Genomic DNA, 12,074 nt, shown 5'->3' with positions numbered 1-12,074 from the left:
TTGCCCTCACCTCTTCTTCCCAGCCCACCGCTGCTGGCAGATGTGATGGTCTGGTTTTTTGATGGTGGCGAGGATTGAGCAGCAAGCAGTCTAAAAAGCTAGCAAATGCAGATTAAAAGTGTAAAAATACTCCCTGGTAAAGTGAAATGGGGTTGATGCTTCTGTGTAGATAGCATCACCTGTCAGTGTTTAAATCGTATCCTTCAGTGGACTATTTTCCAGGGCTGTGTTCCAGCACTCAAAGTCACATCAGCGTGGCCAAGCATATAAACGCTGGGATATTCCCATTTGGAAATATAATCAGGAAGCAAGTGCAGGGAACATGAAGAAAAAAGCCATCCTACTATTCATAGCTTCTTTAAAAATTATTTTGACTTTGGCAGGCAGATTTTGTTGCCGCATTTTAGCTCATGTTTATTTGTGACTGGTGGCCAGGGCGTGGATGCTCAGAGATGTTATCTCAGGGGATGGGTTGCAAAATGGGTGTAGGTCCACCAGCATGGAGGTAAAGGAAGATTTGCTTAATCGTGCCCTTGATTTTCCTGCTGACTTCGTCTCAGCAGCTCATCTCCTGAGTCCCTGTGCGCATGGGGCCAAATAAGGACTCTGCAGAAGTGCAAATACAGCAGGAACTACACAGCCCAGAGGCTACAGGAATGGCTGTGGAGAGGAGCTCTGTGACTCCCATGCTTTTAAAAAGCCTTTGAGGCCCTTCTACTCCTCATAAACTGCCAGTCACAGGGACTAAAGGTTTAAATTTGTGACTCTATAGAAAGCAATTTGGATCAGGGATGAGACATAGGGAAAGCGCTACCAGCAAATCCTTCTTTGCTGGCGTGCAGGCACAGGATGCTTCTGCCACAGCCCTGCCAGTTGCGAACACCTCATTCCTAGGCTTTGGGTTCCTACTGTCCTAGGGTTTTTCATCTTCCCACCACAAGATAATGAACTACTTTAATTAAATCAGCAAGCTGAAGAAGGCTTTTGTATTTGGGTGGCTGGGTGACGTGGTATTGTTATGTACTGTAACGTTGACTTTTTTTTTTGATGTGTTGGCTCTGAGCCTGTGATGTGCCCCTGCTTTGCTTGTTTGTCTCTTTTTCCAGCCTGAAAATGGGTAGTTAAACACTAGCAGCTAGAGCCCCAGCTCTGGTGGAACTGAGAGAGATGCTGTCGCATTCAGCAGATTTCTGTGAATTAAAATGGGATCTTGAGAGTGATTTGAGATTGTTCTCTGAGTTTTCACAGTCTTTGTCCCTGTGGGGCTGTGTCAAGGTCTCCTGTGGCAACACAAACTCCGTGGAACTGCATCCAGGGACCGTGGGATGTTGCCAGACCTCGCGGACGCGCTGCACACTGTGGAAAGCAGGATGCTCAATGTGACAGTTAGGTACAAAGATGCGACTCCTGCATAGGCAGAGCTTTTGTGAAAGTTGGCATGCAGATGTGAGCAAGCAATGCAGGTGTACATAAAGATTTGGATATGCACGTAAAATGCGCAGGACTTCATCCATGTGCCCCTCTAGGGTGTGCTTTTCTGCATTTGTGCCCTTGTGTTTGTATCCAACCACGTCTCTTGTGTACACATGCAGATGCCTGTTTTGTGCATGTACCAATGTACCGTGGAAAGCCAGGCGGGATTTCAGCCCTGTTTCAAGTGTGAACTGAATCTTGCAGCTGGCACGGTTCAGTGGAGGCTGCTGGGGAGGTGGCGTGGGCTCTGCATGCTGGTGCGCTCATCTTACATTACAGGGCAGCGGGGGAAACTGCGTGGCACGTCACAGCCTGGGTTCCTTTACGTATTTCCTGCACACGCAGGCTGGAGGACTGGGCTGCCTTGGGCAGCACTGGGTTTACACCGAACTGCCTACAAGGAGGCTGGTGCCCGGGCAGCAGGCAGCTGCCTGCTTACCAGCGTGGGTGCAGTTAGGGACACGCTGGCTGTGGCATAAACGGACCTGGAGCTCCGCGGTTCCCTGGATGAAACTTAGCAGTGTGGCTAGCTTCCTCATGTGGATGCATTTACCAAAAGGTGAGGAAAAGCTTAAAAGAAAAAAAAGCAACCCAAACCGTGCTCCCCCCCCCCAAAAAAAACCCCAACCAACCCAAAACCGCAACCCAGCACTGGTGTATTTAAATGTCTCTTTGCCTTCAGCTCCTGCACTGCTGCTAAGCATGTTTGTAAACAGGGTCTATGTGTGTGGGACTGTATGGGGAGAGCACTTCGCTCATTACCTCTCTGCTGTGTGCTTTTCAGTTGCCACCCGCCCCCCCCCCCCAAAAAAAACCAACCCAAAAATCCCAGCATCCCCCCGCAAGTGGCTAACTCGCTTCCAGGGCTGCTCCTTCCTGGGAGGGGACAGCATATACTTGCAGGCTTTGCTGGGAAGCAAATACTATCTGGGGATACTTGCTGGGAAGCCGTGGCGAAGAAAGCAGCTGCTGCAAAAAGCTGCTCCGTGGCTCTGAAGGCGTTTTAAGCAGTGGCTGGTTTTCTGGCCGGCCGGGGGGGGATCTCTTCCTCACCTTCCCTGGGGCGGGTGGTGGCAGATGATGCCAGGCAGGATTGCGTGGCTTTGCACGTCATCTGGTGCCTGTGACACGCAGACGCAAAGCAGCTCCAGACCGAAAATCAGTGGGATGGGATAGAAACCATGTAAACGTTTCCTAGGGTAGGGCACTTGTGCTCTGCTGCTCAGCAGAGGAGGAGGAAGGTGTGCAGCCTCTGCCTTCCTCCTCCCTGGGCTTCGGACTTCCCAATGGGGTGTGAGGAATTTGGACCCCACTGTGCCCAGGGAATGCTGCGCTGCTTTTCCAGCCAGGAAGGTAATTTTTTATTATTATTATTATTTTTTTTTATATGTGGCAAAAGGCATAGAAGTTACTGCAAGTAAATGAAATGTATCTAAATCAATGAAATAAGGTATTCATTTCCTGCTGGGTGGGGGAAGAAACCATCCATAAAACAGTCCTTGGCTTTCCTGAGGGTAAATTAATGTGAATTTATACTTTGGCTTTATACCTTAAGACTTCTCTGTCCTTTTTCCTATTTGCTTAGATAATTTATTTCCAGTTCAGCTTGTCAGACAGTGACTCCTGAAAGCACTGGTAACTTGAACCAGCCTTTGCAGTCAGGAAAATGGGTATTGGAGTTCCAGCTTTTCTAGATACTAGATAGATATAGAGAGATCAAGTCCTAGCTGATTAACCTCTTCATGTTGTGAAAAGCTTAGGAAAGGCTTCTGGTCAGGCAGGGTCTCCTAATTGCCTATGGAAGCAGGAGGGATTAAGGCTGGCTTTTTCTCTCTCGTTCCAGGTATCGGATCAGGGACTTACTAGGACCGTGTGTGTGGCTGCTATCCAAAACTGAAGGGGAATGCCCATCTCTGCCTGCCTGCTGTGTTCACCACCTGAAAACATTGCTACGGGCCAGCTTCTTAGGTAACCTGTAATAAATCTGAGGTAACACTTACAGCAAGAACACCCTGGGTTCTCCCCTGTCCCCTCAACCGGACACCCCAGGGGATGCCTGCCTGGGCTGCAATTAGTGCTGAGACCAAGCACACAAACACGATGGGCGCGTGTGTCTGGGTAAGTGCTAAAGTCAAGCTTCTCGCCAGCCTCAGCTCTCGGCTGGCACTGGCATTGCTGTCCTAGTTGCCCCTCGCACAGATCTGCAGGACATCAAGTGTAAATGGTGAGGTTTCACAGTCTAATAAAACAAGATTTTCTGTTTATTAACTAGGTGAAGCCTACGAAGCCCTTAAAATAGCAACCTATCCCACCTAGCGTGTTGCGTCAGCCAAACCCAGAGCATCCTCCACAACGAAGGCACTGAGCATTGCACCTCTCCCATCCTTTGGTGGGGTCCCTGGGCACAAGTGAGGAACATCAGAGGTACGGAGCCCTCCCTCTGACCATCATGGAGCCCACAGCTCACAGCCAGCAGGAGGCATCTACCCCTTCCAGCACAGAGGCAGCAGAAGACCTTGCCCTCAAGTTAAATGCTGCTGTGAGGGACAGTAATAGAAAAGATGTGCTGGAGCTGCTGGAGAAGGGGGCAGACGTGAATTCCAAAGCAGAAAGTGGCTGGACACCACTGCAGAGTGCTGTGCAAGCTAATGATGAGGACCTGGTCCGGCTTCTGCTGGACAAAGGTGCTTGCCCACATGCCAGGAAGGACAACGGTGGCACTGCGTTTACTGAGGCAGCGATAGCAGGAAACGTCAATATACTGGAGCTCCTCCTTGATCACGGGTTAAAAATTAACGACCAGGACGACAATGGCTTCACAGCTTTCATGGAGGCTGCATGGTATGGGAAGGAGGAAGCCTTGAAGTTCCTGTATAGCAAAGGAGCAAATGTGAATTTGAGGAGGGCAGTTAGCGAGGAGAAACTGAAACTGCATAAAGGAGGTGTGACAGCACTGATGGATGCTTGTCGGAAGGGCCACTTCTTGGTTGTAAAAACTCTTGTCCGAGAGATGGGGGCTGACGTGAATATTTGTGACAACAAAGATAGGAATGCCTTGATCCATGCCCTCAAGGAGGGTTGTGCCAAGGAAAGATATGAGTCGGCTGTCTCCATAGGCCATTTCCTGCTGGACTGCGGTGTTGATGTGAACAGCAAAGATGAATGTGGGAAAACTGCCCTCATCCTAGCTGTCGAAATGCGGAGCCCAGATCTGGTGAAAGCTTTATTGGAGAAGGGTGAAATAGATATCGATGATGCAGATGAGGAGGGCAACACAGCACTGATGGTGGCTGTAGCGAAAAATGATTACAATATAGCAGAGTTGTTGTGTGAAAAAGGAGCAAGGACTGATGTTGGGAACCTTATCGCTGTTGCAAATAGGAACCGTGCTCATAACATGGCACGTCTTCTTCGCCAGTATAATGCCAAGTTTATTCCAGAAACCCCCAAAGACTGGGAGCCAAAGAGCAAACGCTGGAGGGACCAGCTGAAAAATCTTCATAACATATATCGCCCTATGATTGGTAAACTGAAGATATTTCAATACATCCAGCAGAGAATTTGGAACACTTCCCAGGGTGGCATCTACCTGGGGCTCTATGGTGGGACAGAAGTAGCAGTAAGAATAAGCCGCAGTACAGACGGTGAGAAAGAGAAACAGTTCTTCGAACAATGTGGTCACTGTGAACATCTACTGAAGCTCTTCTGGGCTGAGAAGGCAAGAGGCTACATGTACTTGTGCTTCCCCCTCTGGGAGAAAAACCTTGAAGAACATCTGCAGGAACCAGAAGACCAAATGGATTACAAAGATGCTCTGAGGATGATCTTCCAAGCAGTGAGAGAACTGCACTCCCTCGGCTTTGCTCACCAGGATCTGCATCCCAGCAACTTTTTCATAGGTTATCTTTTGCTTTCTCGATGTTTTCATTTTGCTTTCCTGTTGCCCATAGTTTAGAGAAGATGCTTCATAGCTGTCTGTAAAAAAAACCAGATGTCTTTATGCAGAACAGGGTGTCTGTGGCATTAGCTCTCCTTTCTGAATAAGTATAGATATGTTCGCAGACAGCCACAGAGGAGTGAACAGAACAACTTTACGTCTCATTAGATCTGTCCTCCCTTCCAGGGCTTTGCAGATAGATCAACCCCAGCAGATTTCTTCAGAGATTTGTTTTCTAAAGAAGGGACCATCCAGAAGTCAGTGACAGACTGTATCAAGGTTTTCCACCATTATTTGTTAATAATTTCTCTTATTTCCTCAGATTTAGGTGGCAAAATTTACTTGGCGGACTTTGATAATAAAAGAAAGTTGATTGAAGGCAAAAAAGAACTTGTAAACTCAGATTTAGAGGTAACTTCCCTGCTAATCAATGTATGGTTTAAAATTTCAGGGTCTCTGATATTTTCTGTTGCTGTGAATCCTATGGGAAGCCTTTCTGCATCCTCAAATAGAAAACACCTTGATTTTTGGGAGAGCCCATATAACAATAGGTGCTGCATAAGAGTGATAGTGATTAGGATGCAAGGCTGTGGCTGGTGCTTAGGATGTCTACGTATACCCTGTGAGCGTGATTATGGTGCCCATCTCCTCTGTCTTTGTGCACAGAGCTTCAAAGTTTGTGTGTATTTGTATACTTCTGCACACCTATAGGTGCATGTATGCGTCCACGTACACAGTCTGCTCATTTAGGAATACTAGTCCTCTTTCATTTGGTAGAAAGTTTTACACATCTGGCACATGAGCAGCGATGTGTTTCTTTGCAGGCCCTCAGCAGGCTCGTGCTGTATATTTTAACAAGGGGTAGGAAACCCCTTCACCAAGTCAGTCCCGAGGATTTAGCTGATGATTCCCCAGATTACAAGGAGGCTCTGGATCTTGTAAGTAGCCTGGTCTCTCATGATGAACGAGGCGTGGAAGGTTTGAGCAAACATCCCTATTTCTGGAGCAAACAGACGTAAGTCCTGGGAGTACAAAGGAAAAGCTTTCGGTGCAGGATTTGTCTGTAGTGCTGGGAACAGTGATGTCCTGTTGCAGCTAACGAAGCTCCTCGTTCCACAGCAGGTTCAAGTTCCTGAAGGGTATATGGAATAAAATCAAAGTTCTCCGCAATGAAGAAGCTGTCTTTCAAGCTCCTAATACTCCTGAAAGTTTTCCTTATCCACGGTGGACCAAAGAGGTAATCCTCTTCTCCTTGGATTGATATGAGGTTTGAGTTAGACATTTAGGCAGAAGCTTTGCCTGAGTGTTTCACAGGCCCTGTTTAAAAACATAACTGGAAAAAGTAGCCCCATGCAAATACAGATAACTGGGGGAAACAATTGCATCTAAGCCACGTAGTCGAAATACACCAGACTAAAGACATTGATGCTAAAGGGAGCTCTGTTGGCTGGGGCGGTAGTAGGGGATGGTCGTTATAGAATTAGCTGGCAAACCTTCAAGGGTGTTTGTCGGTGACCCCTTAAGACAAGGACCTCTGGCCCTTGCTGCCAGCAGATTTCTGGCAAAAGTGTTTTGTTAGATTGGCTCAAAAGCAGTGAGACCAGGCCTGCTTTCGCAGGTAGCATCCTGGAAAGACGTGCTGCATCGTTTGAGATCTGACAGTCTTGGTTCTGTGCAGCAGCCCACATGGTCCTTTCAACAGTGGCACGGTTGGATCAAGATTCCCGAGTCCCTCCTGCCCTCCAGACATGCATGCAAATCTCCTGTGCCATGTTGCCAGTCCTAATATGAGTGCCATGCCTTGACAAGGGAGGAGAGGAAATGCTTAGCAGAATCAGGGGGTCTGTAAGGTGCATGCCCTGCAGAGTGAACTCTTCTGCTCATGTTGCGAAATATGCTTTTAAGGGTCACAAGATTTGTCCCTGCAAGATGATATCCCTGCAGAAAGGCAGTGGCTGTGGTGAGTGGAGGTAGATGTGCTGCTTTCGTAGTGTGTGAAAGGCAGAGAATAATCTATGTGCTCTTTTTCAGATTGACAAAATTGCTCTGAATATCATGGAAAAAACTGGGAAAACAAAACCATATAGCAACAGCATCACCGACTTACTGAGGTTCATCAGAAACCTGGATGAACACCCAAAAATCAGGTAGATGTTCACATCCTTGCCCCTGCTGCCACAGTTGCATTGCATGGAGCATCTGGATATCTGCAAGCATCAGTGAGTTTGAGAGCAAGATCTTCTTCAGATGCTTTTCCAGAAGGGTGAACACAACTGGGATGTGGGAGAAAGTTCACTAAAGCCCATTTGTTAGAGGGGCTGTGTCCTCAGGCAGCACAATAGTGTGTGAAAGATTGTGTGTCGTAGCAGCAAGCAGTCTGGAGCCAGCCCTCAAAATCGCCTTCCTGAGGGTAAGAAAAGGAAGTTAGCCCACAGGATTAGACCTCTGACTTTGAAGCAAAATCTGACTCCCAGATCATCTCGCACAGATGAACATCCTCAGCCAGAGCCTTCTACTCCAGAGGGATAGCAGCAGCTTTGAAGATTTGATGGCAGCTCCCTCTGCACCCTTGCCTTAGCTGTTGCAGACACGTCTCCAGCCCACTGGCTGCTCTACAAAGGCAGGTCATGGCTCTACAGCAGAGGACACTGTGAACGTGTCCTTCTGGGCTGGTATTTTTGCTGCAGCTCTTGCCATAAATCCAGGAGGATTTTTAGATCACTCTTAAATATTTGTGTCATCCTTTATACCTTTGAAAAGCCTCCTTATCTACCTCGCTAGTATTTCCAAAGTGCTGATGTTTACTGTGCTGAAGTGCTTTGAGATAGGGATCTGGAAGCACTGGTCCTGTTAGGAGGTCTTGACTCCTAAAGAGCTGCCACAGTCTCCAACACTTTATGGTCATGGGCACTTACATGTGAGGTTAGAGGTGATGTTAGCTCCCAGTGGTGGTTTCATTGGTGCTGGTGGCCAGCACTGCTCTTCAGTGAAGATGCAGGTGGGATTAGGCAGAGGGAGGTGCTGGAGGAATAGCGAAAAAATGGATTGAGGGGCTTAGGGAAGGTATAGAAAAGCTGCAGCTCAAGGATTTCTAGGAAACCTTCCTGTGTTATCAGAAAAGCCTCTGGAATGGCTTTTTCTCTGCAAGGGAGGAACCACTTGAACCACTTGACTCCTTGGGCAAGCTTTAAAAATCCATTTTGTTTTTGTTCTCTTTCAGGATCACCAACAGAATAGGAGACTATGCTGAGTATTTCTTGAAGCTTTTTCCAGCACTTACCATCTATGTCTACAACAGTTTACGCCAGAATCCCAAGTACAGTCACTTTGCAGACATTCAGGACCCTTCTCTGTAGGATGTCATCGCCTCCTGTCTCATGTCTGATCCCACCATCACTGCCTCCTTTTATGCCCTATTTCTTCACCTGCAAGAGAGCTGAAGAAAGTGGGTAAGGAGATGGGAGAAAGCACATGCAGGGACAGAGCATGGAGGACTTAGACTAAGAAATGAAAGATGCTTCAGAAGTGTTTGGTGTAACAACCACAGGCTTTGGAGAGGAACCAAGCTGAGTGCCAGCCTGGTCCCCCTTGACTACCTCTGTCCCTCTGGGCTTATCTGCCTCTGTTTGGTGGAGATCAAGGCCCTGATCCTTATGGAGAGCAGGGAGATGTGGGACAATCCCCATATACCCAACGCATCTGGGAGGCAGGAGAAGAGCTCAGGCATTACCAGACAACACGGGACTCTCTGATAAAGGAAAAGGAGTTTGAGCTCCTTGCTAGGGCCAATATTCCCTACAACTTGCACTGATGAGCGGCTCATCTACCCCTAGAAAGATATGGATTCTCTCTTTTCAGTCTTTTTGAAACACAGCAGCCAGAAAATGAGATGCCTGGGCAATGGTCTGGCTGCAGAGTTGCCCTTGGCCCGTTATCCCTCTGATCTTGTAGAGGCACACTCAGGCCAGCCTGCTGGGACCTCAAGGACTTCTTCTGGGGGACGCAGGAGATGTTTCCACAAGGAACGGACATAAAGAGAACAATCCCACAAAACTCTGCTACTGTGAGTGGTCCAGGCTCACCTGAAAAAGGTCACTGATGTCAAAGGGACTGCAGGGACCGGTTCCTCCCGGAAAGGACAAGCTCTGCCGTGGCAGGCTGTGTCTGCAAGGCAGGGCTACGCACAAGCACTCCCTGCCTCCAAACCAGTGCTGCTGGTGGTGTATAGCTGTCCTCCTGCCAGACTGGGCTCCCTTGCACAGAGCTGGTGCCCATAGAGCGCAGCATGCAGCCAGGTCAGAGCTTCGATACTGGAGGCTGGGTGGTACAAACCCATTTCTGAAATCCTACAGCATGCAGTGTCTGTCTGATTGTCCAAGGGCTGGCTTGCTTCTCGGCTGACACTCTGTTTTGCACAATGGTTTTATGTTGCTTATGGAAATATTTGTCAGCTGTTGAAAGGATTTTTAACTTAATTGCTATTCTTTCAATTAGCCTATGGAGAACGAAAATTGGAATAAACTTGCCCGGAAAACTGACTGTACACTCATTTATGACTGAGTTTCCCCCATCCCCTCTGCACAGAAAGAGATAGTCTGGAGCACTGTAAAACAGACTGGGATTTTTGGCCTCCCTGTGGAGGTGCCTCTTGGTTGTTTAGGTAAGGTGGTGGATGGTTTTGTCACTGCTCAGATGAATTGCTTCTGGCCCATATGAGTATTTGATGGGAAAAGATGTTAGGAAGTACTGAAGGCTTCCTGTCCTCGGAAGCAAGCTGTCTCTTGTGAAATAATGGGCTGAATGGTGGGGGGGGTTTACATTGTTTTTGTGGAGTCAGGGTGAGAATTTCGTGAATGAGTTGAGGTGTGAAGATGAACATCAATGCTTGCATGTGCGTGTTTGTGTACATGTAAAACTCTGGGAGTGGATGTGTTTGACCCATCTCCTCTACAATGGGTGGCTGCCAGAATGCATCATTGAGCCCCGTGCATCTGTTTAGCTGTGTGTGCTTATCGATGTATGTACCTGCAAACTAACAGGCATTGCTGTGCGTGAGTTGGGTTGCAGACTGCCATGCATGTGCTCATGGCTCATGAGGTCCGTGTGCCAGCCTGCATCAGTGGTCCTGGCTCAGAGCAAAGGCCCTTTTGATGGTCTTGGGAACCTTTTAAAATACATAAATGTAACAACAAGAAAGCTTGACTATGGAACTGTTCATGAGGTGCCATTAGAGAAAATGCAACCAGAAGAATGTTGACTCCTCTTCTGTCAATATTTTTATTTTTTCCTTTCCTCCCTGCTGGTTTTTTGCTTGCTCACCGTGTCTTTCTCATGCCCAGAAAGCAGGAGGACACCCAGAGATGCATGTCCAGGTCTCAGCAGCGTGGGGAGCAGGGGTGCTATGGGGAGCATGGTGGCCCCATGCTGCAGCAGCACGTTTCTGCTTTTGCACAAGGACAGGTGAGGCCATGGGCTGGGCTTCTTCAGCCTCTTGTAAAATGCCACATTTCTGGCTTGCTTTGACCTTTGTGTCTTCTTGCATCACTCTGCTGTTTTGCTAAAGGGCTGTGACTTGGCAGCCTTAAAAGGCTGTGGAAAGGCCTTCCTGAAAGCAGAGAGCACTCAAGGATATCCAGAGCAGAGCAATGATTAAACCCATGGAGGCTGGACTTGTCTCTCTGGGTCAATCAGGCCCCTGGGAAGAATTTCCAGGGAAGGCTCGTGTGGTCTGCAGGGCCATGTCCTGCTTTCCGAGAAGCCAGAGGTGCCGGCAGGCGGGTGTCAGAGGAGAAACTTGAGCCATGCACGGCATCTGCAAAGCTTATCACTCACAGAACGTCAGGCCATGGGAAGAGAGGGGGGGATGCAGGGCTGGGACCAATGCCGGGGAAAACACCGAGCTGCCTCTCCCCCTCGCAGGGCTGGGGAGGATGGGCGAGCGTTAAGCGAGAGGCCAGGCAGGATGGAGAACCAGTGGCAAGGACAGCTGGACAGTATTGCAGCTGGCTGGTATGGCAGCGCCTGGTGTCGCAGCCTGGGGAAAAAGATGTCCTGGGGAGCCAGGGGCAGAGCCAGCTGCCAGAGTTAGTGCTGCTTGATGTGCTGATGGCTCCCAGCATCCGTGCCCATCTGGGAGGTGCTGCTTGCCTTTGCCTTGTACAGGCAGGCTTGCAGACCATGCATACTGCCCAAGGGCATGCTGATTTGGTCCTACACGCTTCACTCCCCTGCCGTCATGCCTGTACGCTGTGTGTTTTCTGTGCCTCTGCCTTTTTCCTCTGTTCCTGCTGGGTGACCCCAGGGGCAGCTGGCTCAACCCAATGTGATGGGATCAGGTGCTCCCCATCCTGTCACCTGCGTACTGAGGACACTGTTGTGTGCACAGGGATGGCCCCAGCTCAATGTGTCTCATTTGCTGCACTGGGGAAAAAAAAAAAAAAAAAGAAGTCCGCAGAAACAGTGGCACTCTTAGCTGCGGTTTTGCTGTGTTGAGCTTCAGGCACATTTGTGAAGCCTTTTAGGGACCAGGGTCAGCTGGGATCAGGCTGCAGAGCCTGAGGTGTTAGTGAAAAGCACACAGAAATGCAGGTAGGTTTGGGGGCTGAAAGCTTTTGGGGCAAAATCAAGTTACAGCACAAGGGAAATTTTGAGGAGCTGGTCACAG

General features: G+C 48.7%; 1 protein-coding gene across 6 annotated transcripts; it reads left to right on the top strand.

Moving 5' to 3' along the window:
- The first annotated feature begins 1,778 nt into the window (after positions 1–1,778).
- RNASEL (ribonuclease L) lies at positions 1,779–9,948 on the top strand. Of its 6 annotated transcripts, none has more exons than XM_069789748.1 (9): positions 1,785–2,032; positions 2,672–2,826; positions 3,317–3,441; positions 3,746–5,372; positions 5,733–5,821; positions 6,235–6,425; positions 6,530–6,647; positions 7,442–7,557; positions 8,631–9,948. In XM_069789748.1, exons 4-9 carry the CDS (start codon positions 3,923–3,925, stop codon positions 8,764–8,766), a joined length of 2,100 nt encoding a protein of 699 aa, XP_069645849.1. In that variant the 5' UTR covers positions 1,785–2,032; positions 2,672–2,826; positions 3,317–3,441; positions 3,746–3,922; the 3' UTR covers positions 8,767–9,948. The 6 variants fall into 6 exon arrangements, with proteins under 6 accessions (XP_069645846.1, XP_069645848.1, XP_069645850.1 ...); XM_069789746.1 differs by having other exon boundaries at positions 3,317–3,591; XM_069789745.1 differs by lacking the exon at positions 2,672–2,826 and having other exon boundaries at positions 1,779–2,032.
- The last annotated feature ends 2,126 nt before the right edge of the window (positions 9,949–12,074 follow it).

The sequence above is a fragment of the Haliaeetus albicilla genome, chromosome 8 (assembly GCF_947461875.1).
Source record: "Haliaeetus albicilla chromosome 8, bHalAlb1.1, whole genome shotgun sequence".
Taxonomy (NCBI): Eukaryota; Metazoa; Chordata; class Aves; order Accipitriformes; family Accipitridae; genus Haliaeetus; species Haliaeetus albicilla.
This window is presented reverse-complemented; position numbering and strand designations above follow the sequence as displayed.

Coding starts and splice junctions, on each gene's coding strand:
- RNASEL (XM_069789745.1), top strand. CDS start 3,923: ATGGAGCCCACAGCTCACAGCCAGCAGGAGGCATCTACCCCTTCCAGC. Junction 5,373..5,732: donor TCCCAGCAACTTTTTCATAG/GTTATCTTTTGC, acceptor TTATTTCCTCAG/ATTTAGGTGGCAAAATTTAC. Junction 6,648..7,441: donor ATCCACGGTGGACCAAAGAG/GTAATCCTCTTC, acceptor GCTCTTTTTCAG/ATTGACAAAATTGCTCTGAA.